The sequence below is a fragment of the Kogia breviceps genome, chromosome 17 (assembly GCF_026419965.1).
Source record: "Kogia breviceps isolate mKogBre1 chromosome 17, mKogBre1 haplotype 1, whole genome shotgun sequence".
Classification (NCBI taxonomy): Eukaryota; Metazoa; Chordata; class Mammalia; order Artiodactyla; family Physeteridae; genus Kogia; species Kogia breviceps.
Window position 1 is genome coordinate 2292042 of NC_081326.1, and position 27839 is coordinate 2319880.

The following is a 27839-nucleotide window of genomic DNA, read 5'->3' on the forward strand; positions in this document are numbered from 1 at the left end:
AAATTTTATATAACATGGCTTTCTGTAAGTATGTGATTAAAAATAGTTTTTCTTAGTTCCATGGTTGTACCACACTTTAAAAACTAGACCAATTTTTAAAATATCCTCAAACCACCCCAGCATTTGTCTTTAAAATAAAGGTACACTCTGCTGACTTGAATTCTGGAGATTTTTCTTCACTCTTTTTAAAGGGATTATTTTCCTTAAAGATTAAAAAAAGGAAAAGCAAGCCGGTGTTTCTTGTTTCTCCTGAAACAGCTGAATACTTAGCCGTTTTCCTAAGAAGCCACTTCAGTACAAGACGGAACTTTGACCAGACAGATGGCTTTATTGATCTGGTAAAGTCCACATCTGAAGAGCGTGCCGGGCTCGTAAACTGCATCGTCCACCAAGATTGCCAGCCAGGCAAAGGCCACCAGGTCTGCAGCGCGAACGGTCACCGTGGGGGGTGCGCCCCGCCCCCAGACGCCTGCTCCACCCCCTCCCGGCCCCTCCCGGGAAGAACTCCCCAAGGGCGTCTCATCCCGAGACAGAGGTCACCGGACCACGGCGCGTCCCACCTCGATTCAAGAAAACCTACCTCACTGAGGTCGCTTATTTTCTCTCCTCCTCTCTTAGCGTTTCTTTTCCAAGAGCTTGGCATTGTTTTTCAAGGAAGGAGTTGCTGCCACTGGAGTGAGGGGTGTTTAATTACTTCAGACTGAGGACACCTGGGCACCCAGCTTTCGCAGGACACGCGGCAGAGGATTCTAAACCCGTGACTCCTGCACCGCCTCCAGGCAACCGAACAAAAGTTGAATTCTGCCCACCTGGGGCTGCGCATTTGCTCAGAACTCCACCCAGTTCCCTGGGTGTGGGTCCAGGCAGACGCCTCCCGCCCATGTCCCCTCTATCCCCTGAGCGTCTGGGGTCCCCTGTTCACATATCAGAATAAACTTCTATTGAAAGATCAAGCTTTTCCCCTTTCCCAATATCCAATTCTTTAATGATATGTATTTAATTGATATACACGTTCTTAATTGTGGTTAATAACGTACAGAGCTGCCTTTCCATGTCCAAATAGCCTCCTATGGATGCCGGAAACCATGGGCGTGGAGCCAGGGTCCTAGGCCCTGGACCCGTCTGGTCCAGTCTCAGCCCAGGCAGTGGCACCCCAAGGTGAAGCTGCAAACACTCAGCTGGTTAGCGGTAGAGCCTGAGCGACCCAGAGCGGCGCTGGGAAACCAGCGGGTATGTGCCGTCTGCCTGCACTTCGAACTTACTGTGGGCCGTAACGCTGCGATCTTAAACGGATTCCACGCCTAACGCATCAGCCAACCCTCAGCTCAACCTGAGAAGTAGCTGCAGATTTCAGCTCCTTTTCCTTGTGGCCACTGCCACCAGCCTGGCCCAGGCCACAGCCTCTTTGCCTGGATTAGAGTGGAAGCCTTGAACCCTGCCCTGCACACACCTGCCACGGGATCCCTGCAAAGACGCCACGTGCCATCCTGCTCAGGGCCCTCCCGTGGATCCACGACCCCTGCGGTGCAGTCCCAGGCCTTTGCAGTGGCCTGGGGGCCTGTCCGTCTCGCCCCTGGCCCCTCTCAGACCACTGCCCTCCTTCCTGCGGTCGGGTCACCACCCTCCCCCATTCCGAGGGCAGGTGAGGCCGGCGCTGCTCTCACACCCTCTACCCGGAAGCCTCTTCCCAGGCCTCCTGGGGGCTCCTTTCGCTGCTCACCCATCAACCGTCCAGAGGCCTCCCTTCAGCCCCGGGTAGCAAGAGCACCCATCTTTCTCTGCCTGCAGTCAGACACCTGCACCCTCACCTCCCGCTTCCTCCTGCAGTGGACACTTTGAGGGCGTTTGAGGGCCTGCAACGGTCCTTGGGCGGGATGGGCCCTCGGTACAAACTGCTGCACGGACAAATGAACGCACAGTTCTGACAGCTGGGCAACTCCAGCCGGTCGGTGCCTGCTTAGGTTACAGGACGCCTGAAAGGTGAGGGACCCCGACCTCCCCCGTAGAGCCGTGGTCCTCAGATCTGTGGGCCTGATTAAGTGGGCTGTGGTCAAACACGTCTGGGGAAATGCTGGCTTAAGTGAAGTTAAGCAAATGTATCTACTGCAGGACTTCTCAGTGCTTTTAATGCTCTAATATGTATGATAGGAGACTAGTACCCGCAGCAAGCTCCAAGCCGGCAGTGCTGTTAATAATAATCATCCCACATCGCTGACCTGATCTGAGAACGTGGACAGGTTGATGTCGCTGCCAGATTGCCCCACAGGGCAGGGAGGGCGCCGGACGACATTCCACTTTGGCCGCTCCTCCCCCTTGGATAAATGGGTGAAGACTGATGTGTACATACAATGGACTATTACTCACCCATGAAAAAGATGGAAATCCCACCATTTGTGACAACAAGGATGGACCTGGAGGGCATTATGGTAAGTGAAGTCAGTCAGACAGAGAAAGACATACTGTATATGCTCTTCCTTATGTGAGGGATCTAAGAAAACTGAATTTATAGACACAAAGAACAGATTGGTGGTCAGCAGAGGTGGGGGTGGAGGGTGGGTGACATGGGTGAAGGTGGTCAAAAGGTACAAGTCTCCAGTTATGAGAAAAATAAGTCCTGGGGATGGAAGTTAGAGGATGGGACTACGGTTAACAACACTTTACTGTGTATTTGCAACTTGCTAAGATCTTAAAAGTTGTCACAAGAAAAAAATTATATTTATAAGGTGATGGATATTTACTAAATGTATCGTGCCAATCATTTCAAAATATACACATATATACCGGGATGCCTGGGGGTTCGGGGCGTGGCTGAAACCACGTTTCTCACCAGCATGTTATCAGACACCAGCCACGTCCTCACACACAACCGTCCATCTTAGCGAGGCGGCGGAGGGGTGGTAGCTAAATGATACAGTGCAATGCAACTTTGTTCTGAGAGTTTCCAGAGAAGCCTCCAAACAGCCCCTCTTCATGGAGCCCAATTTTATCTGCAAAACAGTCTAAGAAAAGGTACAGGATGAAGATACTACACAAATAAAGGGCATGGAAAGTAAAAAAAAACAATTCCTAAGGCAGAATAAATGTCACCTATAGCTTGCTGATGGGTCAGGTCAAAGGACAGGCAGCTCGCATGTAGCCGATGACCAAAGGTCAATGTTCAGTGCAGATCCACTGGCCCTAAGGGCCGGCCGGCCTGCCTCCTCGCCTGGCTCGGCTCCATGATCCCTGGCCACCCCCGGCCCTCCCAGGCCTGCCACTGCCTGCGAAGCTCTAGCCTTAGAAATAAAGGAGCCCCCAATAAATCGTATTAAGCCCGCTCTGTTTCTCATCGTCCAGTAAGTACTATTAAAGCACTGTGAGACCCTAACTGCCTTTGTGTTAAAACCGGTTGTGGATAAGTATTTAAAATATATATAACTATCTGAGGAATTCAAGTCCTCCACAAGCAAATCACCAAAACCTTCCTGCACGTGAAGGATGCTGCTTACAGGAAGTTACACTGGTCTGAACAGCCGTATCATGTGTCTTGGCTGTAGCCGGAGAGGCTGAAAAACTGCCCGGCACATCGTGGGTGTTCAGCAAACATTTGTTCAATGAATGTTCTCTCGATCACACTACATGCAAAACGTCTGAAACTGTTACAACAGGGGATTAGCAAGGCCGGCGGCGTGACTTTTGTTCTAACATTGACAAGATCGTAGCGCACAGCAAAGCTACTCCGTGCAGCTCATGAAGGGCGTTTGCTTCCCTCTAAGGCGGACGGGACAAGTTATCCGAAGCCTGACCTTCCACTGTCACCGCGGGGGATTTGGAGACGGAAGGTCTGCATCACTTTGCCGTTTCCGTGGTGTGCTCAGCTGCTGGGGATTTGTGTCGAATCACGGGGAGGGTCCTGACATCTTTCTTTACATTTTCAACAGCACAGCCCTGAGTTCGTCGTACCCTCCTCACTTCAGAAGTTATAGGAAGCGCAGGCTCAGAGCGATCCAGTAATTTGGCGAACGCGACGCTGCTTGAGAGACGGGCGCCAGCCCCGGTCGGTGCGAGTCCGGAGGGGGCTCTCCACTGGCTCCTGAAATGCGCATGTTCTAGAGACAGGAGCGCTCGGGGACTGCCCTCCGGGACCCCACACCCTGGGGCACGGGGGCAGCTCCTCCTGACCGTGCGCTCGGCGGCGCCAGCACCTCTCCGCCCGCAGCGCCCGCCGCTCTGCGGGGCGCCCCGCTTTCCCGCCGCATCCGAAGCCTTTGTGAGAACGGACGTGACCCTCCGGGGAACACGCGTCTCAGGCCCCGACACACTGTAAGCCCAGAGTACACACCAGTGCTGTACCCGGGTAAAAAGGTAGGAAAGTGAGATGCACGTGGGCGACGTGGGGCTTATCTTGGGCCTGATGAAGGGAGTATTCAGAGAGCACAAGTACTGCTCAGAACGCCCCCATCCAGCGGCACCTGCCTCTCCTGGGAATCTGTTAGGAATGCGTCTGCCCAGGTCCCACCCTGCCCTCCGGGCTGGGCCCAGCACCCTCTGCTTTGACGAGGCCTCGCAGCTCTAGATGGCGAGCCACGGGGTCTGGGGGCACTCAGGACCTCTGACCCGGGAACCAGACCACACGCGATGCCTCGAGGGGACCGCAGGTAACGTCTGGAAAGTAAGATCTGTCACAAACAAAGCAAGCCCGCCATCGCCTTGCCATGCTGGGCCCTCCCATTTGCATGGCAGGTACCTGTAAAGCCGTATTCACGCGTCACCTCCGGCCACCGACGTACCCGAGGTTCTCCTGCCCCAGGGAAAACCCAGCCTGGACGCAACAGTTGTTTCTTCCTTAAAACAGAACCATCTGAATAAATCACGACTGGGATATAAAGACCACGTAAGACGGTGTTACGTTCGTTTAGTTCACATTTAGCACTCCACCTGCACCAATTAAATGATAAATTTGTTTAGATCCTGGGTAAAAGGGTGCGCTCCTTGAAAGCGGTAATAAGCCAACAGGTTTCAAAGCAGTAATGCTTAATATGTGCCTCCAATATGTTCCACGTACAGAACGTGTCTCATGATGAAAGAGGAGCTACAGTTAGTAATAAAAAATATGAAAATGAGTTCATTGAATTGCAGAATTGAGGTGCATTAATCACAAAAAGCTTCATTTCAGAAAACCATTTGCACCATTTGAACAACCAATAAGAAATCATGGAGTCAGAGGCGCGGCTTACAGCTTCCGGTACCCGAACATCTGGGGTTGTGTCAGGGACTATAATTGATCCGTGTGTCAGAGGGGTAACAAGGAAGCAAGGTGACCCAGTGAAAGGTCTTTTTCATTTTAGTGAACTGGACGGATCTAGCTTTTTAAAAAAGTGTCTCATTTTATTATTTATTAAGTAAACTCTTTGATAAGACCTGTGTTTATTCAGCTCGTAATAATGTTTAAGGCTAAGTGTCTCCTTACTCAAGAATCATTTTGCAGATACTAAAGGAAAGAAGCTACAAGCCGAGGGGGAAGGGGAGTGGAGGGAGGGATGGACTGAGAGTCTGGGGTGAGCAGATGTAACCTATTATCTAGAGAATGGATACACAACAAGGTCCTACAGTAGAGCACAGGGAATTGTATTCACTATCCTGTGATAAACCATAATGGAAAAGAACGTGAAAAAGAATGTGTATATTTGTACAACTGAGTCACTTTGCTGTACAGCAGAAATTAACACAACATTGTAAATCAGCTCTACTTGTATTAAAGAAAGAAAGAAGTTAATGCAGCAATGTTGTAGTAAATACAGTAAAGGTAAATCCTATTGTCAAGGACCCACAATCCTGTCTGGGATTTTTCCTCACGTGTATATTTAGTAAATAGGATTTTGGAGAAAATAGCCAGCAGCGTTCTGAGAAGAAGCTAAACAGGATCTGACCAGCAGAATTAAAAAGCATCTTGTGTCTACAATTGTGTAACTGCAGTTATGTTATCTTCTGCTAAATTCTTTTCTTGCTTTCAGAGTAAACATACTAGAAGTTATCCCATATATGATATCTTTTTTACTCATAGACTTTAGTTTATTGCTTGTGTATTAAAATGCTATAATTTGACACATTATTTTTGAAAAGTGTTTGCTTTGTGTTGCCTAGCAGTTAGGAAATGTTCAGCGTGTACATTTTTGACTAGGTAAAAATTAGCAGTCACCATGCACATACTCTCCTTTAAAAATCAGGCATTTAACATTTAGCTTGTTCTATAGCTGTTAAAAACACCTTTTCAAGCAATTTCACAAATATCCAGAGTACACCTAGTAAATGCAAACATATTCATCTATGCATCTGAATAATTCTGTAATTAGAATTATGTTTCCCAAATAAATAGCATGGTGTAAGGTAGATAATAACCAGAAATTGAATCTAGGGTTTTTTTTGATTACTCATACTTGTTTTATGTACTTTGTAAGTTCGTTCAATTTATTCCATAAAGACAGAAAGAAATTTTTCTGCACCACTGGTGAAAGATATCAGCTGTTATGATTTATTGATTTCATGCTGTTTCTTTTCTTTGTGTCTTTTTCTGAAAATGCAGTAAATAATTCAGAGAAAGTCCACTAGGAGGAGTTCTTGCTACAACTGTAAAATAAAAGACAGCTCTTGCTAGCTGCTGACTGAGACCTTTTGTAGCTGTGTTAAATTTTTCTACTTCAGCTGGCAAACACAACACACACTCCATAGACATCCGATGCAAATATTAAAACATTCAAGAAAAGAATTTACTAAATCAAAGAAGCAAGGATGGTAATCTAGGATAATTTTTATAAGAGTTGTATTACTGTTAAAGGCAAAAAAGTATGCATATCTGCAGGCAATTAAACATGACAAATATCTTCAAAAGAATAATATTTTTAACAGCAGCTTATAAAGCTGTGATTTTCTTAAAACTTCAGTTAACTATTTCTATTTCAAAAACACTCCGTTTCTCTTTGCTGATAGTTCTTAAACTCTAGTGATCAAATGTACACCTGTCAATGCTTCTACAGAATCCCAAAGCTCACCTGCAGCCCAAGTTATTTTCACTCAACACGACCTTGATGCTTCGCGTTGTGAATGAACTGATTCTCCACCTCTTAAGTGAGAATGATTTTTATCATGAATTTTAGCTTGGCATTTATTTTAAAAAAATAAAATGTTCAGAAAGAAGCTCTCACATACAGAGTTTTAGCAAGCTGTACCTATGGAAGATTTATTTGGAGCTGCAGCGTGCGTGTGTGTCGTGACACGTCCCTGGGTGTCTGTTAGGACCGTCGTGCCGGGGTCCACTGATAGTAATGGGAAGACGGTGCATATTATTTCTTTTTCTTTATGTGAGAATTAGCCAAAGGCTTGGCCTCCCCAGAAGGAGAGGTGGCCTTCAGCCCTGCGCGGACGGATGGACGGGAATGCGGCCCGGGGCGGCAGGAGAGAGCGCTCAGCTGCACCGCCAGCCTCTCCCGGCGTGTGCCTTGCCCCCGGGCCCTGCGAAGGCGCCGCGCCTCCGGGGCTGCAGAGCAGCCGGGACGGGCAGTTGTAGGACATCGTCCACGTTTTGGAAAACGACTCCGCGAAGCCAAGTGGCCTGTGTGGAGCGAAGGGGGAGGCGGAGGGGTCAGCAGCTCCTGACTTTCAGATTTTCAGCAGGTGGCAAACGCGACCGAATGCGTCCCCTTCCTGTCCCCCTGTCAGGGCCTCCCGGGCGCCGCTGGAGGCCACGTCCTGGGAAAGCTCCTCCAGGCCCAGATGCCCCAGCTGCGCTTGACCATTCCTTGCGCACATCACATAGGTAGGTGCTTAGGTGGAGGTGTTGGTCTCTCCTCAGGGGCCGGCTGGCCGCCTGCTGGCTGGGGCAGCGCTGCTGTGCTGCCAGGAGAGACCTCTCACCGTGGACGCCCACTGCTTGCAGAGGCTCATTTTAACCTGCCGGGCGTGGAAGCGGCCGTGCCCCACGCCGCCTGCGCAGGCCTGGCTGCCTCGACTACCAACGCCTCGGTGACCCCTGCTCACGGGGTGCGAGTGCAGCACAGGACACAGATGCGTTACCTACATACAGCACGCGTGACACGCACTACAGTCGTCCCGCAGCGTCCTCGGGGAACTGGCTCCGGGGACGCCCCCCCAGCAGACACCAAACGCCTGGATGCTCAAGTCCCGTACGGAACATGGCCTAGTGTTTACGTGTGCTCTGCGCTCATCCTCCCAGGCTCCTTCGATCGTCTCTAAATCATTTAGAAAAATACCTAACACAACGCAAGGGCTATGGAAGTGGCTGTCAGTGTGGCAAAGTTAGGCTTTGCTTTTTGGAACTTCCTGGAATTTTTTTTTCCGACTATTTTTGATGCTGCAGTTGGTCGAACGCTGGACCTGTGGATACGGAGGACCGACTGTGGACATCTGTAACGTACACTGTGTGGCTGCTTCCTGGCCTATAGCAAAGGCTCACAGCCCCCTAACTGTTGTTTTTACTACTATTACTGCTGTTGTTTACTCAGCACGGTGATACCTTAACATCGGTACGGTCCCAACCTTCGGCCACAGCCTTCCAGCGGTAAAGGTGGAGTCAGGGTTCAAGGTCAGGCCCAACTCAGGAGCTGTGCAGTGTCCTCTCCATACGTTTAATATTGTTTCTTAAATAAAAGAAAAAGAATTTGTAGTGTTTATTGAATATGTAAGAAATGAATTAGATTAACGGGCTTTAAATGATTTGTGTTAGGATATCAGAACCAGAAAAGACCTCCAAGATCATTAAATCTAAACTCTATTCTTTATAAATGAGGACATTCAGGCATATTCATGCATTTAGAAAATGTATCGAGCAGCTATTGTTTATTATTATTGTTATATTATTATATAACATATACAATAACATTTTATATTATTATTGTTAGAAAATGTACCGAGCAGCTATTAATCATGTATTATGGTTGTTACTGTATAACATATGTATCATTTTATATTATCATTGTTAGAAAATGTATTGAGCAGCTGTTACTCATGTATTGTGGTTATATTATTATACAACATATACAATGTCATTTTATATTATTATTGTTAGAAAACGTATTGAGCAGCTATTAGTATGAAACACTGATGTAGTTATCTGGCAGGAGAGCAGAAGATGTGATGCGTCTCCTCGAAGAGGTGATGGGCCAGCAGGAAACCTTCAAGTCTCCCACCCCTGCGAGGGGCGCGAGCTGCTGAGCTTGTTAGTAACGGTCTAGACCCCAAACGTCCCGGCTTCTTGCTCCGAAAGCCTCCATTCTATCCTTGTGTTATAGTGTGACGATAAAAAAAGCTACTCAGATTAACATGGAAATTTTTCTGCGAAGATGTTTTGCTTTTCACAAGCCTCACATCCCAGGGATTCACCTTTCCCATAGCAATGTTGGTGGCCCTGAGTGTGCCTTGAACGAGGAACATGCCACGGGATTAAACACAACTACCATCTTCTCTCCCAGAGCTTCAAAGGCAAGAAAGACTCTGCCGCATGGCTCCAAAAAGGCTGAAATTGCCTGTTCCCACCTGCCTTTCCACACAGTTCCTTTCTCTATGTATTTTTGTCAGTGAGTTCATGTCCATTGCACGGGACCACATGAGGATTAAATAAATCAAACAGCTAATGAAGACATGCCCGTTTCTGTAAATCGGTAATAAATGTCGATTTGCCTAGGAATAAAGGACAGAAGTCTTGTAACGAGATGCACATTAATGCCCTAGCTGGATTGACAATGGAATACATCTGGGTAGAGCCTCAGTCAGATTTTTGTCAGTGGAGCCCCCATGTAAAATGTAAAGCTGGGCGCTATGCTTGCCCGTTCAGTGCATGCTAGCATTGACTGTAGGTCAGAAAATGGGTACTAGAAGTATAATTTAATGTATCTTTAGAGTTATGTCAGAGGAGGGACACCCAGAGGCCATCCCTCCCAAGTAACACTGAGAAACCTGGCAAAAACTGTCAGGACCAAGCTTCTCAGAGCTCTGGAGAACAGTCAAGGTTTACAGAAGCTAGGGGGACACTCCGAAGAGTTGGCAAAGTGACAGGCTGGGAGACCTTCGCGGCATCACCCTGGCCCTCCTCTCCCCCCTGAATTTTGGTGACTCACCTAGATTGTGGTTGGCTTCCCATGTTAACAGGAGGTGTTTAGTCATCTGGTCTTTGCCTTGAAACTTGAAAAAGATCCACCGGGTTAAGTAAAATGGAGTTCTGTGCTGAAATAAATAAATCAGTAAATTACAGGTTTCAAATTTCTTCATCATCTGTTGCTTGACTTAATGTTCCTGGTTTGTCCTAAGTCTTTAGAAGCTGAATACAGTTTTAAAAAAAATACTCGGTCTAGACCAAAGTCCCTGCGTTTTGTAATTCAATTCTGGCTTCAAATAGAAGTGACTTCTTCATTAAAAAAAAAAAAATTATACATATATATATTTAGTATACTACTGACCGCCTCCAAATAGTAACAAAAGTTAATGATTCCTTGCACTTTTTTCAGCTCATTTAAACTTATTGAAGATGAATGCCACATGCTGAAATTAGGAGCCCAGCAGACAATCATGAGTAATCATTGGCTTAGAACGTTCCAGGCAGAGGCCGCTGAGCCATAAAGCTCAGGAAGTTTAATACTCAAGACCCTTCCTGTACCTGGGCCCCCTCCTAAGGAAGCCCCGAGAAGGGTCCTAGCCATGGACTCCCACGCTCATGTTTTCATACAATGTGTGAAATGGCATATTTTAAGTGTAATTTGTTATGACAACAGTTTGGGGATACAGCTAAGTGGCAGGTGAGGTTGGTACACGTGTATTGGGGGACTCGTGGGATGCATTTATGAAGTGGGCAGTCACTTCTGTGTATACTTTGGTATTCGTTCTCAAAACTGCACAAGCTTCAAGCTCCACAGAAATCCAGATTCTCCCTGGAGACCGGGTTCTTGGTTCCACTGGCACACGGACTGTCCCAAGCGGTTCTGACCATCACCAGCAACTCCACGTAAATGTAAGGAGACAGAGACTTGCAATGGCCCGGGTCACCCGGTCATCTGAGAGGCAGGGCTTGGCTGGGAGCCGGGGTCGAACTCCAAGGCCAGAGCGCTTTGTCACAGGACAGGGGCACTTGTGGGGACGTGGCCCCCAGAGTGGGTCGGACCCGCCGAGTCCGAGCCTCCATGGCGCCCACAAGCCCTGTGGGTGATTCCGAGGCCCCCGGGTTGGAGAAGCAGGGCCACGGCGTACGCTCAGACCTCTGTCTGGAGGCCAGCAAGCCGCCAGCCCCCGACGTCACGGGCAGCCCTGCGCCATCGTCGGCCGCGACCGCCCCCTGCATGAGAGCCGTGACCCGGGGACACCCGGAAATGTTGCTCTCGTCCCTGGAATCATGCCTCTGTTTGCCTGCTGAGGATAATCACACCGGGGAGCGGTCTACGGTGCTGTTGAGGGCTGGCCTTCTCTTCCTCGGCCCCCGCGCCCGGGATGCCCGAGCCTCAGGAGCAGCTCTGGCGCTACGGCGACACCTGGTGGACACGGCTGGGCACTGCATGAAAGTAGCACTGGTGGCGGACACGGTTTCGAGGGGTTTGTTTTGGGGTTTTGCTTTAGCTGTGCTCCGATCTGTCACGGACTAACAATACTTTGGTAAAAGACAATGGCGTCTCAGAGAAATCAAGTGGAGAGAACATAGGTTAAAAACTAAAACTCAGCTGAGTACATTTTGAGATCTTACTGGCTTTATTCAAGGATCCATGGATGGGGGGGGCACCCTATCCAGCAGACGGAGAGGCGCTCCGAGGGGCTGCACACAGTGAGACTTTACGGGGAGACGGGGCGGGAGCGGGGAGGTTACGCCAGCAAACAGCAGGCTCGTTGCGTCAACGTCACTCCCTGCAGGGCACGCCCGGGGTCCACCAGGCGCATGACCTCGCTGGTGCTGGATGGCCGTTCCTGATTGACTGCTTTCAGATTCTATTTCTGATTTTTAAAATAAAAAGAATGAAACTTTGCCGTTTGCAGCAACATGGGTGGACTTGGAGGGCACTAAGCTAAGTGACGTAAGTCAGACAGAGAAAGACAAATGCTGTATACGATCTCATGTATATGTGGAATCTAAAAAACACAAGGGACTAGTGACTATAACAAAAAAGAAGCAGACTCACAGATACAGAGAACAAGCTGGGGTGACCAGTGGGGAGAGGAGGGAAGGGGGGAGGGGCACTAGAGGGCTAGGGGGAGTAAGAGGTATAAACTATTAGGTATAAAATAAGCTACAAGGACCTATTGTACAGCACAGGGAATATAGCCAGTATTTTAAATAACTGTAAATGGAGTATAATCTTTAAAAATTGTGAATCACTATATTGTACACCTGTAGCATACGATATTGGTACATCCACTATACTTCAATTTTTTAAAAAAAGAAAAAAGATTCCATTTCTGGGAGAGCAGACTGTAATGAAATTAGGTCTCAGTTTGGTGACATGGGGCGCAGTAGAGTAACTTCATATGGGGCTTTGCTGCCTTGTTTTTTAACATATACAAAATGCACAAAGCATCCAAAGTAGGTTGTTTTTAGATTCCAATCGCTGTAAATGTCCTACACCTACCTCCCACCTCTGTCCTCCTCGCGGGCAGTAAATGCTGCAGACCAGCTCGCGGCTGCAGCGTGAGTAGCCCTGCACCACTTAGCGTGCAGTCTTACTCCTAAGAACCTTTATTTTTGTAGAAAGGGTTTCCTTTTCTAGACGGCTGAAAGAACAAACGCGCACGCCTGAAGGCAGACGTCGATCCTGCGTCAGTTCTGAACTGACCGCCACGGCACCTCTCACCAGTCATCGGGCAGTCGTAAGACTTCCAGTCTTTATTTACAATTCTTTTGCTGTTTGCATTTTGTCTTGCTTCATTTCCTCGTATTAAGAGAAAGACTTCATATTCTTAGAACAAATTTCTGCTACGAGTTAACGTGAGACTATGTTTTTTAAACTCTCTACGTCTGCTTTTTTTCTTTCCGGTATTTACTTTGCATTTGGCACTTCAGTGCGTTTTACACAATACCACAATGATGAATTAGTGAGGAGTTAAAAATGCAATGCAATGACTACAGGAAAAATAGGTGTTTGGGTCTTTTTTTAAAAGAAAATCTAATTGACCGATCAGCTGGCTGGTTAGAGACAAGTGGCCCAGAAGGTGGGAATTCAGGCTACATTGTGAAAGGCAGATATAAGCCTTTTCAGCTTCTAGAGGCCCCTGCATTCCTTGGCTCATGGCCCTTTCTTTGGGTCACTCCAAGGTCGCATCTCCTACTACTTACTCTGACCCTCTTGCCTCCCTGCTTAAGGACTTTTGCAATTACACGTAACCCAGGATAATCTCCGCATCTCGAGATCCTTAACATAGTTAGAAAACAACTTCCCAGCAAAACTTAGATTAATATTGGATTGAGTAACTCGGGCCTACTGCCTAGCCAGCTTCCACGTGTCGGGATCACTCAAACCGGCATTATAGGTAGCAAAACACGGTGTGTGGATGGAGGGCAAGTTACTAGGACAGCAGGTGTCCGTGGCGCTGTGGACACAGTAGTGGTGGTGAAGCCGATGGGACCGTATGCTGCTTCTCCCGATGGCCCTAGAGAGCACGGGTACCGGGGGAAACGGGGAAGTGAAAACGAAAGCATGAATTCAAACGTGAACATTAACACGAGTATGAGAACACGTTGAGAATATTGAGAGAACCAGAAAACCTTCCACACAGCTCTGAGTGGGGCCCCCAACCCCTAGTCACAGAGTGGGTAGAACTGACATATGGCTAAGCCAGAGTCTGACTGCAGGATGAGCGGAGTTACAGCACCAAGGAAATGCTTGACCCCTTCAGGTGTGTTGCACTGAAATCAGTGAAGTGGGAGTCTGAATCGCAGAATGGGAAGGTTAAGTCAGACACAGACCAAGTTAAAAACTGAGCTTCTAAGTTCACTGAAACCCCATCCTCTCTCTTCACCCCATTCTGAGAAAATCAGTCCTCCTCAGCATACAAGTCTTTCAGTGATACAGTCATAAAAGTTGGTTTCCAAACGAATGCCAGTTCGTCTCAGGACACACACCCACTACCTCCCATTGCCTCTAGGCCCTGATGAGTTAGATCCCCAAATATCCCGGGGGTGGGGGGAATAACACCTGCTCTACAAGGAGATCGTCTATACACTAAAGGGTTCAAAGACTTGGCTGAACTTGCTGACAGAGCCTGTGAGCATCGGTGGACGTGGATTCTACGGAAGTGAGACCAAGGAGGCTGGAATAGGAGACTCGGCCGCTCCGAATTCACTGACATGAGTCAGTCTCATCTGGGGTGTGGGATTCGCTGGGTTGGTCTGAGCCCCTGTAAATGGTATGCGAGTCTGTTCCGCTGGCTAACTGAAGCTTGAACTTAGCCATGGACTGCTGTTAAAGAGGTCAGAATGCCAGGATATCCGGAGAAGGCTGAAGAGAATCCTGAAGGTTCTGAGAAATGGGAATTTTACATGATTCCACTGGGGGCAATCTGCTAGCCACCGCTTATGAGGGCTGTGAAGAAACGCCATTCACCAAGGCAACAAGAGGAGCTTTCCAGCTCTGTGGGCAGAGACTGTGGCGGCGGACACTACAGTGGGGTTAGTGTACCTGATCCAGTGGGAATGATGGGATTCTGGAATGGTAGGGGCCAGGGGTAGAGCTTGACCATCAGAGAAAAGCTGCTAAGAATTACCTGGTCTATGAATGGGTCTGCGTGTTACATGGGCTTAAGCCAGAAGTGTCTGGGTTCAGTCCACGGGAAGCAGCTTTTGACCATTGGGAACATCACTTTTGGGGACAGCCTACGCACCTGACATTGCACACCCATCCGCCAACAGCGTATAGCTTCCCATTCCATCCACACCAAACCCATTTCACCACCTCTTGCTTTAGTCAACATACTTGGAACCACGTGGGTCCTTGGTCCAAGGACCAAGAGATCCTAGCTCCCAAGCACCACAGGCAATACTGTCCAGTACGTGATTCAACAAAACAACTGTGGCTGGAAACATATATCTAGGATCTCATTTCCTGGAAGCTTCCAGACACAATACGGATTCCCACCAAAAAGCCCCAGAGAAACCCTGGTTCTGTATAGTTTGGCAAGTTACAAGACACAGGAAGAAAGGAAACACCAGCTCCACAGAGCTCCTCTGAGCAATAGATCCCACCCAGTGCTCTCCTGTGCACCCAATACATCTGCTCTAGTCCTGTTCACAGACCGTCTCTTAAACGTCTGAACGAAAGGCCCCATAAATCTCTGCTCTCTGCACTTCCTGGACACCAAGCTTCTGTCTCTGCTATATCCTAGGCTCACATCTAAGGGTGCATACTTTTGCCTTTTCTGGTGATGACTTTGACTTTTTAAGAAAATTTTATTTATTTATTTATTTTTGGCCGTGTTGGGTCTTTGTTGCTGCGTGCTGGCTTTCTCTAGTTGTGGCGCGCTGGGGCTACTCTTTGCTGCGGTGCGCGGGTTTCTCACTGCGGTGGCTTCTCTTGTCGCAAAGCACGGGCTCCAAGTGCATGGGCTTCAGCAGTTGTGGCTCGCGGGCTCTAGACTGCAGGCTCAGTAGTTGTGGCACACGGGCTCAGTTGCTCCGCGGCATGTGGGATCTTCCCGGACCAGGGCTCGAACCCGTGTCCCCTGCATTGGCAGGCGGATTCTTAGCCACTGCGCCACCAGGGAAGCCCATGACTTTGGCTTTTGATGTAACTCATCCTCTCTGTCCAAGCTGATTCTTGAGCTCCCCTTCCTGTCAGGTCTGCCCTGCAGACACCAGGACCCCAGCTCCCTTCCATGGCCAGCAACACACCCAGTGGGCTCGTGTGACACGACGGGAAGCACTCAGACCATACGAGTCATGCGGTGCCATCTAAAGCATATCAGACTTAGAGTCAGAGAACCCGGGACCAAGTCTTCACTTTGCTACGTGTTCTCCACACACACTTGAGGAAGTTATTAAAAACCTTGAAGCTTCTGTCCTCTCCTCTGCCTCTAAAATAAGGCTGAATACTGATGATCCCTACCTCATAATTTAACTTTATAAGAATTAAATAAGCGTGAGAAACAGCTCAGTCTAATCTTTTGCACACAGCCCACATTCAAAAATAAATAGTTACTGTCTGTGTTTCACCCTCATACACATGAAATAGTTTCCATTAGAACCCGGTTCAGAACATCTTTAATTTATGGATATTTTCATAGTTCAAGTCATTCCACAAGTGCTTGGGAGCTGATGAACTAAAATTCTAATTTTGGAGGCTGCTATTTTAATAAAATGACAGAACCCCAAACAGTGATGGAGGTAGAGTCTAATTCTTTACAGCAAAGCAAGTACTTTCCATGAATAACTGAAGGCCCTTCTGCACACTGGCGATAAATCAGCGGGGCAGCGGAATTAGCAGAATAAACAGAACTCAGCTCCTTCCTTCTCACCCCTATTATAGCTTCTCTTCTTGGCTTTTAAGTCAAGCAAATGGATTAAAGAGATGTTCAATATTTCACAGAAGTGAGAAGCTTTGACAGACTGTTGAAAATATGGAACCACTAGGAGGCAACAGAGCCAGTGAATAGCAGATTTTTCTTGCCCCAGAAAGAGCTCCCTCTTTGATATCAGCACAGGATCCAGTCTGGGCTAGTCAGCTCCTCCTTATCAAAAACTTTAACTTTTGAATGGAAAAACATGGAAACTGAGCATTTTATTTATTTATTTATTTTTGTGATATGTGGGCCTCTCACTGTAGTGGCCTCTCCTGTTGCGGGGCACAAGCTCCGGACGCGCAGGCGCAGCGGCCACGGCTCACGGGCCCAGCCGCTCCGCGGCACGTGGGATCTTCCCGGACCGGGGCACGAACCCGCGTCCCCTGCATCGGCAAGCGGACTCCCAACCGCTGCGCCACCAGGGAAGCCCGGAAACTGAGCATTTTAAAAAGCTAAATCTCATCAGTGGCAGTCTTCTAGAGGGCAGTTCCAGAAATCCTTTTTAAAAATATCTTTATTGGAGTATAATTTTTTTTAATCATAAGTTCTTACTGTTAAGGTCCCAGGACCCTTGGACGCCAGTCCTTCTCAAGGTCAAAGTTTGAACCCATGAGTTACCCCAGTATCCTGCCGTAAATGGCCTATTTTTTTGTTTAATCTAAAACTTGTTGTCTCTACAAGGACCTACTGTAGCGCACAGGGAACTCTACTCAGTACTCTGTAACAACCTATACGGGAAAAGAATCTGGAAAAGAATGAATATGTGTATATGTATAACTGAATCACTTGGCCGCACACCTGAAACTAACACAAAATTATAATTCATCTATACTCCAATATAAAAGAAACATTTTAAAAAATAAAAAATAAAATTTGTTGTTTCTGTTATTGGGAAACTAGGTAATTTTGAACACACACACAAATATGTTGATAAAATGAAAGAAACTAGCACTTATTTGTTTGAAATATTTTGCTGCAAAAATTCGAGACGGTTTCTTTCTGTTTGGGCATGAAAATCCACGAGTGGGCAGAAAAATTTTCAGCTGAATTTTCTCCAACACATGAAACGCAGACCACACAACTAATGTATGCTTAGTTTTCAACAGACAGCTAGTTCCACTCCAATTAAACAGAATAGCCATGATTACATTTTCTAGCAGAGAAATAAACTGATTTTTTAAAATGGAGTCTGAGGCTGTACAATCGGAGCCCCCATCTGCGTGTGCTCGTGTGTCCCCGACAGCGGGCTACGGGGGTTGCAGACGTCGTGACTTAAGGGTTATCATTCCATTTGCAGACTGGAGACCCAGGGTCCGAAGAGGATAAATAGCTACTCAGGACTACCTGCTGCCGTGGCAGAATTCAGACGCAACATCGCGAGCCACGTTTTTTTTTTTTTTTTTTTTTTTTTTTTTGCGGTACGCGGGCCTCTCACCGTTGTGGCCTCTCCCGTTGCGGAGCACAGGCTCCGGACGCGCAGGCTCAGCGGCCACGGCTCACGGGCCCAGCCGCTCCGCGGCATGTGGGATCCTCCCGGACCGGGGCACGAACCCGCGTCCCCCGCATCGGCAGGCGGACTCCCAACCACTGCGCCACCAGGGAAGCCCAACGAGCCACGTTTTTAAACCACCACTCCACGCTGCTTCCTTACAGCTACCGCAGATGTTCATGTACCAATCTTTTCCCTGAAAAATATCTGCTACGTTGGCCTATAACCTCCATAAAGACAACTGACGAAAGATGAAAGACAACTGAGAAGCCAGCGGGGAAACGTCCCATCCAAGGCAGCCAAAGCGCAGCACTTTGTAAGTGATAATGACCCTGGTGTGCAGCGCTAGGGAGAGACCTCAGAAACACAGTGGTGAGCAAACGGAGGCCGGGGCAGAACGGGAGGCCCTGTAAGATTCTGTGCAGAGAAAGTTCAGAAAGAGACAAAGCGAACCTGCAGTGTTAGAAGTCGGGAGAGAGGCCGGCTTTAGGTTGGGTTGGGGACAGATAATTAAGGAACTCCAAAGTTCCCTTAGCAAGACTCCACCACAGTTCTACCGGGGGGTGCCCTTTCCTCTCCCGGGGACCTTAGCGGCAGGTGACGGTGCAGCCGGCCGGCTCGGGGGTCTCGGTCTGTAAAGACAAGCGGACTCCCGGGCTGAAGGCAGCTCTCCAAGCACTTGACCGTCAGCGATCTGTTTCTCTCCACCCCACACAGACGAGACGATGGAGCCCCGGGGCCCGGGGTCACGCAGCCATGAACAATTCACCTATTCAACACGTGGTCCCCCAAAATGCATACGGCAAAGACGTTAACTTCGTTTATTCAAATGTCTGCTATGAGCCTCAGTAGTTGCTCTTTTGTTGCGCATTCCGTCCCTTCCCACCGCCTCTGAAGCCGGTGCTCCGGATCTGTGCTTCTCTCACCGATATTTAAACAGCCCCCAAAGCATCTGGTGTCTTACAAAGGTCTCCCCGGCCCTGGCCTCCCCTCCGCCGGGCGCCCGAGCTTCGCCCGCGGGCATCGGGCTCCTGGCCTGAACGCCTCGTCCCCGTCCACCCCCAGTCACCGCCCTGGACCTTTTCCCCAAACCCACCACGGCCGCAGCATCACCGGCGTCTCCATACCCCAAAGGCTGCTGCTCGGGCCTGTCCGAGGCCTCTTCTGCATCTCACACTATCCCTAGGTCTCCGGGCTCAAGTCTGTTAGGTCGGCAGTTCTCAGCCTGCACGGGGTCATGGGCGCTTCCACGAGTTTCAGGAAAGCCCTGGGTCCTTTCCTGAGAACAACGAGGCACGGCTAATACAAAATACGATGTAGGCCAATCCTACGCGTGCACACCTTCGGGGGATCGCGGGCCCGCTGGCGGCACACAGACTGAGCGCACCTGGCCTGCACCCCAGGGACCTCGGGCACCTCCCCGTCCTCCGGTCCTCGTGCAAACTCCCTCCCTCCTGCAGGCCTTTCTCCTTCCGTCTGTGTTCCTGTGCTTCTGATGACACCAAGTAACACAACAACATCCAGGAGATTTTCTTCGGGGTCGGAGCCTGAGCTGAAGCCCCCGCGGGGTCACAGGTGTGCGGAGGTCCCGTTGCAGAAGCGGGTCTGCGTCTCCGGACAGAACTTGCCCTGGGCCGTCAGGGATGCTCTGGCCTCCTGGGCACCTGGTTTCTGGTGACGTGTACCCACTCACAACGACTCGGAGGCCCAAGAAGGGTTTTTGGGTTTTGTTTTCTTTTAAATTTTACACCGGGGTGCAGTTTGATTAACAATGTTGGGTACAACCAAGAAGTCCTGTGGGTTTTTAAATTATTATTTCTGGGGAGTCCCTGGCGGCCCAGTGGTTAGCACCCCACTCACCCTCACTGACGAGGGCCCGGGTTCGATCCCGGGTCGCGGAACTAAGATCCCGCGAGCCGCATGGCCCGGCCAAAATATAAATAAGTAGTAATAAATAAAAAATAGATGTTATTATTTCTTTGTTTCCCTTTTTGTTTTGCAGCGGAACTGAAGGAACCCGCATGGACAGCACCCTGTCCTTTGGGGGGACTGGCTCACCTCCCAGGTCCCCCAACCCAGGGTGCCCCAAACAACAGTGATTCCCCGGAGCGCTTACCGGCCGTCACAGCCGCAGCTCCTCGACACACAACCCACCAAACTGAGAAAGAAGGTTCAAGGATGCTGGCGTCCGCACCTACCAGCTGACTACTCGCTCAAAGCTACCTGTTATACCAAGCTCCGGAGCTGCCACGACCCGGTGCAGACAGGCCGTACAGGACTTTCTTTCTCTTTCTTTTTTTTTTTTTTTTTTTTTTTTTGCGGTACGCGGGCCTCTCACTGTTGTGGCCTCTCCCGTTGCGGAGCGCAGGCTCCGGACGCGCAGGCGCAGCGGCCACGGCTCACGGGCCCAGCCGCTCCGCGGCACGTGGGATCTTCCCGGACGGGGGCACGAACCCGCGTCCCCCGCATCGGCAGGCGGACTCTCTACCCCTGCGCCACCAGGGAAGCCCTGTTGGAAGATTTTTAATCACGGTTTCAATTTCAGTGCTTGTGATTAGTCTGTTTATATTTTCTATTTCTTCCTGGTTCGGTCTCGGAAGGTTGTGCTTTTCTAAGAATTTGTCCATTTCTTCCAGGTTGTCCATTTTATTGGCATACAGTTGCTGGTAGTAATCTCTCACGATCCTTTTATTTCTGCAGTGTCAGTTGTTACGTCTCCTTTTTTACTTCTAATTCTGTTGATTTGAGTCTTCTCCCTTTTTTTTCTTGATGAGTCTGGCTAATGGGTTATCAATTTTGTTTATCTTCTCAGAGAACCAGCTTTTAGTTTTACTGATCTTTGCTATTGTTTCCTTCATTTCTTTTTCATTTATTTCTGATCTGATCTTTATGATTTCTTTCCTTCTGCTAACTTTGGGGGTTTTTTGGTTCTTCTTTCTCTAATTGCTGTAGGTGTAAGGTTAGGTTGTTTATTTGAGGTTTTGCAAACGAAGCAACTGACAAAGGATTAATCTCCAAAATACACAAGAAGCTCATGCAGCCAAATAACAAAACAAACAACCCAATCCAAGAATGGGCAGAAGACCTAAATAGACATTTCTCCAAAGAAGATATACAGATTGCCAACAAACACGTGAAAAGATGCTCAACATCACTAATCATTAGAGAAATGCAAATCAAAACTACAATGAGGTATCACCTCACACCAGTTAGAATGGGCATCACCAGAAAGTCTACAAACAACAAATGCTGGAGAGGGTGTGGAGAAACGGGAACCCTCTTGCACTCTTGGTGGGAATGTAAATTGGTACAGCCACTATGGAGAACAGCATGGAGGTTCCTTAAAAAACTAAAAATAGAACTATCATATGACCCCGCAATCCCACTACTGGGCATATACCCTGAGAAAACCATAATTCAAAAAGAGTCATGTACCACAATGTTCACTGCAGCTCTATTTACAATAGCCAGGATATGGAGGCAACCTAAGTGTCCATCGACAGATGAATGGATAAAGAAGATGTGGCACATATATACAATGGAGTATTACTCAGCCATAAAAAGGAACAAAACTGAGTTATTTGTAGTGAGGTGGATGGACCTAGAATCTGTCATACAGAGTGAAGTAAGTCAGAAAGAGAAAAACAAATAACCGTATGCTAACACATATATATGGAATCTAAAAAAAAAATGGTTCTGAAGAACGTAGGGGCAGGACGGGAATAAAGACGCAGACGTAGAGAATGGACTTGAGGACACGGGGAGGGGGAAGGGTAAACTGGGACGAAGTGAGAGAGTGGCAGGGACATATACACACTACCGAATGTAAAACAGATAGCTAGTGGGAAGCAGCCGCATAGCACAGGGAGATCAGCTCGGTGCTCTGTGACCACCTAGAGGGGTGGGAGGGAGACGCAAGAGGGAGGAGATATGGGGATAGATGTATATGTATACCTATAGCTGATTCACTTTGTTATACAGTAGAAACTAACACACCCCTGTAAAGCAATTCTACTCCAATAAAGATGTTTTTAAAAAGTCTCTTTATTCATTACCCTCCCAACATCTGTCTGTGAAAGTTAATACGATGAGAAAATAAGTATCAGGTACAGTTGATCCCTGAACAATGTGTGGCCGGGGGTGCCAACCGCCCAGTCAAAGATCTGAGTGTAATTCACAGTCAGCCCTCTGTCTCCAAGGTTCTCCACTTCCACGGGTTCAGCCAACCAGAGGTGGCCCACGTAGGCCTGCAGTATGTAGCTACTGGAAAAAAACCCACTGTAAGTGGGCCCACACAGTTCAGGCCCGTGTGGTTCAGGGGTCAACTGTAGTAAAATAAACATCATTTCAACTGGCGATATCTTTAGTCAATCTTTGTAGGTTTTAAGTATACTTAGAGCATAGAACACCTTTCTGAGGCGCATTAGTCATCTATGAGAATGTTTAAAATCTAATTTCATAGTGTTCCATCTGAAATAACTTACCTGAGTGAAACCATACTCATCACACAGCTCCTCTAGGGTATTTTGTGTTTCAGCCAAATGCGTCTCACTCAGTTCTCATTTGTCACCATTCAATAACCTCTTCACTTTTATAATAAAGAGCACTCCATCTCCCTAAATAGTTATGAGTAAAGATTACTTCCTTTTTCCAAATGTTGTCAATACTATAATTACTATGTAAAGGCAGGGAACCAAAACTCTATTATTCTTGTCATTCTTTCTGACATGGTATTACAGCAGAATTTCACACACACACCCAAGTTTTTTTAAGTAAGTATTTGTACGACTTTGCCCAGAGACCAAAACCAATAAAACTGAACATTGAAAATGTAGCTTCACAATATCCCTGAGGCCAAAGGAGGTTTTTGAGCTTGTTTTTCTGATGGACAAAGAAGTGTGTGTGTTTACAGACACAGACAGACACATGCTCGGTTATGGGAGGGACAGAGGAGCTAAAAATGGAAGTGATGGCGGGTCCAGACCCACGTCTCCGCGACACCAGCACAAACAGTGGAAAAGGGGTAAAATAGCAGCTCGTGTACTGCGATGCATCGCTAAGCAGAGCATGCTTTCCCTCCTCTAAAAGGGTGGGGTTTCCTATTATTTTGTTTAGGTTTCTCATTTTTACATCGTTTTTAAATGGAGCTGATCACACGCGTCGGGCGTGTTGTTTTTTCTCGACAGAGCTCGCGATGCCACACAATGCTCTCCCCACCAAGTTCATGTGCACTTCTTCTTACTGAAGGCAGCAATACCATATGCTACACGTTCAAAAAGACATAAATGGTCTCAGGATCCCAGCTATCAGTTCAGAAAATGAATATTTACACATGTATACATCTATGGTAATCTTATTTCAATAGTATGAGCTCTGCTACAAATGTCTTTAATTCAAAAAAACATATTTTTCATATTTCAGTTTTAACAAAATTCACGTTTCAAATGAATGCAAATAAAAGTAACAAATTCTGGGGCTTCCCTGGTGGCGCAGTGGTTGAGAGCCCGCCTGCCGATGCAGGGGATGCGGGTTCGTGCCCCGGTCTGGGAAGATCCCACGTGCCGCGGAGCGGCTGGGCCCGTGAGCGGTGGCCGCTGCGCCTGCGCGTCCGGAGCCTGCGCTCCGCAACAGGAGAGGCCACAGCGGTGAGAGGCCCGCGTGCCGAAAAAAAAAAAAAAAAAAAAAAAAGTAACAAATTCTGAATAAATGTATTAAATATTATTAAATTAGAATTATAAAAGGGGACCTTGTACATGATTATTCAACATGTTACAAAAAATCATATTGAAAATATCATTTCTCTTTGGCATGCTCAGACATAATTAAATATATAATTCGTATATCTATGGAATTTAACCATACAAGAAAATAATATATATAGCAAAAATAAAGTAGAATAGCATAAATTTTAATATTCTGTTTGCAATATGTGAATTAAACTTTGTAGTAAAAATTTTCAAATTACTATATACACCAAAATAAACCAAGGAAGATCGCATCCTATGCTAGGACACAGCTCACCAGTTATTTCTGAGAAGTCCCTTATTGTACTCATCTTAATACACCATAAAATTAGAAGTTTATCTCTTTTTTACAGTTAGTACGATTCCAGGTACTATTTTTCCTTCGAATTAGATTTATGTTCTTAAGAAATACCTGTGGAAGGGAAGAAGAAAAATGTCATTTATGACCTAGTTTTTAACATATTTAAACATATGCATAGTTTTAATATAGTTATATTTTATTTTATTTTGTTTAAAGAATCTGTGGACTTTTAATTTACAGTCAAATTCTGAGAATGTAGATTAATGTGTATGTGGAGGGGATTGATCGGTACTTTTAGAAAGTTTAAATGATGACTTCCACCGTTAAAGTTTTAAGATATCTGCGTAAGCCAGAAAATGAACTTGACATCACCTAAATAACTCAGAAATATTCCTAAAATTTATTTATCTGTAATACTCCAATTCCTTGTTAAATACTTGGAAACAGATACTATCAGCGATGACTCCTCCAGAAAAAAACCTCACTAACTCTCCAAAGTCTGCAATTTTAAAGGGGCCTGTTGATCAGGTCTGTCCTCTATGAATCTTATCCCAGGAGAATGCAAGTTTGCATAAGATATTTTAAATTATAAATTATAATACAGTACTTGTTTTTTTGAGAAGTTTTCCAGTTATTAGGTTGCTTTTTGGACTTTATGTACATTTACTCATTCGGATAAAATATATCAAAACAAAGAACAAGATAAACGTGGCTTGATTGACTTTTTTTTTTTTTTTTCGGTATGCGGGCCTCTCACTGTCGTGGCCTCTCCCGTTGCGGAGCACAGGCTCCGGACGCGCAGGCGCAGCGGCCACGGCTCACGGGCCCAGCCGCTCCGCGGCACGTGGGATCTTCCCGGACCGGGGCACAAACCCGCGTCCCCCGCATCGGCAGGCGGACTCCCAACCACTGCACCACCAGGGAAGCCCAGATTGGTTTTTATTTTTAACATGGCTTGACTTAGGTCACTTCAAGAGCCTAATGAGTTTTCTTAATTTATTCATGTTTTGCATTATTCAAAAGCTTTGAGATGGCGTGAGAGTAACTGATTTGAATATCTTGTCACTGAACACTGAAATGATCTAACTTATTTTCTTAATCTAAAAAAAGGGAAACTTTTTAGTTCAGCAAATTTATGCAGAATTGAGTGCCAATTATTATTATTAATTTACAATTGCTTTTTCAATAAGAATAAGAGCAACATCAACAACCGGTCAGAATTGTCTCAGTAATTGTCACAGCAAACCTATCAGATGGGTAAGTTAATCCCCAAGCAGTTATAAACTAAGTTTCATTGGCCAGATGGAGATAGTCGCAGATACTTCCAGACCACAGGTTCTCCAGGACTTTGATTTCCACCCTCGAAAGCTGAGGAACTTTATTTTTTATTTTTTATTTTTTTGCGGTACGCGGGCCTCTCACTGTCGTGGCCTCTCCCGCTGCGGAGCACAGGCTCCGGACGCGCAGGCGCAGCGGCCACGGCTCACGGGCTCAGCCGCTCCGCAGCACGTGGGATCTTCCCGGACCGGGGCACGAACCCGCATCCCCTGAATCGGCAGGCGGACTCTCAACCACTGCGCCACCAGGGAAGCCCGCTGAGGAACTTTAAAAGGGACTTGTCCGGGTACTGGAACGCTGACGACACTCCCCTTCCCCGTTCCCACCCCCCCAACATTGACTCTGTACTACACCAGAAAGAACTACTGATTAGAAAGATATTTGCAAAGAAATGAACACCTTTCAGTCTTTTGTATAGACTCTACTTTTGTAAATAAATGTTAGAATTTGCTTTTGATTTATCTAGGTCATACAAATACTTTATTGCCCTAGGGCTCCAAGGGTAATTTAGCCAGAATGAAAATTCTGACTTAATTTCACTCTGGCAAAATGCTTACATGTTCATTATATGTTTGATTGTTTGCTGTTTCTTCTATTCTTCTAATTATTCTTCTTCTAAGTATTCTTCTAATACTTCCTCTCTTATTTTAACCTCTACTGCATAAATCAAAATTTTAGGGCCCTACTTTTATTATACTTTGACCAGTTAAAAAAAAAGGTAGACCTTTAAATAGTTTTGTTCACCTAATGTGTATATGCATACGGTTTCTGCACAATAATGACATAAGATCACATGTTGAAATATTTTACAAAATCACTGAGGACTCGTAAGGCTGCCAAAAAGCTGTTTCTATTAATTCAATCACTGTTGAGGATATTTTTTATTAATTCAATAAACCATTTAGATCAAGCTTTAACACTAAGTGGAAAATCCACAGGTTAAGTTCATCTGGTGGTGGTAAAATCAGCTTCCTGAGCTTTTTAAATTGTTCAAAATTTCTTAGGAGAGGCTGTTAAACAGAAGAAGAAAAATTAATAAATACATACTCACATGTATGTAGGTCTTCTATGCCTGTGAGCACAGAGGACTCACTGCTAATCTTTTGAGCAATCTAGCACATCTTTTGTAATCTAGGAAAAACGTTTAAAAGTAAATTGTGTATATGGTTACTACAAATGTGGGGAAAATCATGTTAAATTATTGTCACTAATTCTTAATAATGATAGCTATAATTTAATAAACATCTCATATAGCAAGTCCTTAACCTGGATTTTCTCATTAATTCTCCTGATGATGTAAGCAGCTAGATGTTATTGTCATCTTCACTTTAGAGATGAGAAAACAGCCTCAAAATGTTAAGAATCTCATAGCTAGGAAGCAGTTTCATTCCAAAGCCCAAAGTTTCTCCACCATATGCTGTGCCACCACTTAATCATTCTGCCTCGATACCAACCAGATTCATTTTCTCTAGTCATCAAACACAAGTAGCTTTTGAAAAAATCATAACAACTCTGACTCAGCATCCCAAGTAAAATGAAATATCCCTCAAGATGACCAATTTAGTTTAAAAAAATACAAAACGTTTAAAGTTCATTTTCTTTAAAAAGAAAGTTTAGATTTAGAAAGGAATTTAGAAATAGCCAACTGAGTTACCACACTTAACGGTGATTTGGGCAGTTTGAAGAGGAACATTTAAATATAATGCTTGGAATTGCATTTAGTTCAGTAACTTAAGAATCCAAAAGGATTCATTAGGCAACCTTTAAAATGCACACTACCCTTATTCAGAAACGTCTATCACTCAGCGTATAAATGATGCGATATGAAACGACTTGTAAAAACTTAGGGGGAAATTTTGACTTATACTTCATGGTCATTTTTTTTTTCCATTTATATAAGAGAGTGCCTTATTTTTGCCAAGGAATTTGATAAATGATAAAAGGTTTATCATTTATCAAATGATAAATCCTGACAGACATTGTGGTCCTTAAGGAAATCTGGTTACTTTCAGATCTGTCTGAAATAGTCCCAATTAGAATGTGGCTTCGTTCCTCAGTGTCAACAGAACGCACACACCTTAAATTTAAGCACCGTCAATATTATAAACATCACGTCATACAATGTTTAGTCTATTATTTCCCACTCACAGACAGCTGAAGTTTAAAATCACATGCACTGACTGTTGGATAAAGATTTTTTTAAAAGGACAAAAATGACCCAAGTTACTTACAAGCTGGTGTTGAACAATCCCTGGTGTTGTGGTAGAGCCTGTGGAAATGCTTGCTACACTCGGCTGAAAACGTGACCGGCCCTATGGGACAGGAAAAGAACGCTTACCATACGCGTAGGTGGGTTTTTCCAATCAAATCAGCCAGCATTTTATGGATAGAGCTAATATAACTGGTTTACATCTTTCCATGCCCTTAAAAGACCTTGCCTGTGGGCACG

General features: G+C 46.3%; 1 protein-coding gene across 4 annotated transcripts in view; it reads right to left on the reverse strand.

Moving 5' to 3' along the window:
* Positions 1 to 8550: 8550 nt before the first annotated feature.
* ALKAL1 (ALK and LTK ligand 1) overlaps positions 8551 to 27839 on the reverse strand; it is a 28828-nt gene continuing 9539 nt past the window's right edge. Inside the window, exons 3-7 of one of the 4 annotated variants that reach the window (XR_010837580.1) lie at positions 27622 to 27702; positions 26442 to 26521; positions 24029 to 24163; positions 22492 to 22623; positions 10187 to 10215 (exon numbers count right to left, since the gene is read on the reverse strand). Coding sequence is in view for 1 of the 4 variants with exons in the window: in XM_059043558.2 (XP_058899541.1) it covers positions 26457 to 26521; positions 27622 to 27702 (146 nt within the window). In the remaining 3 variants the exon portion in view is untranslated. Of the gene's footprint in view, positions 8634 to 10109; positions 10216 to 22491; positions 22624 to 24028; positions 24164 to 26441; positions 26522 to 27621; positions 27703 to 27839 lie in introns of those variants that run through there. The other 3 variants (XR_010837578.1, XR_010837579.1, XM_059043558.2) reach the window with 3 other exon arrangements.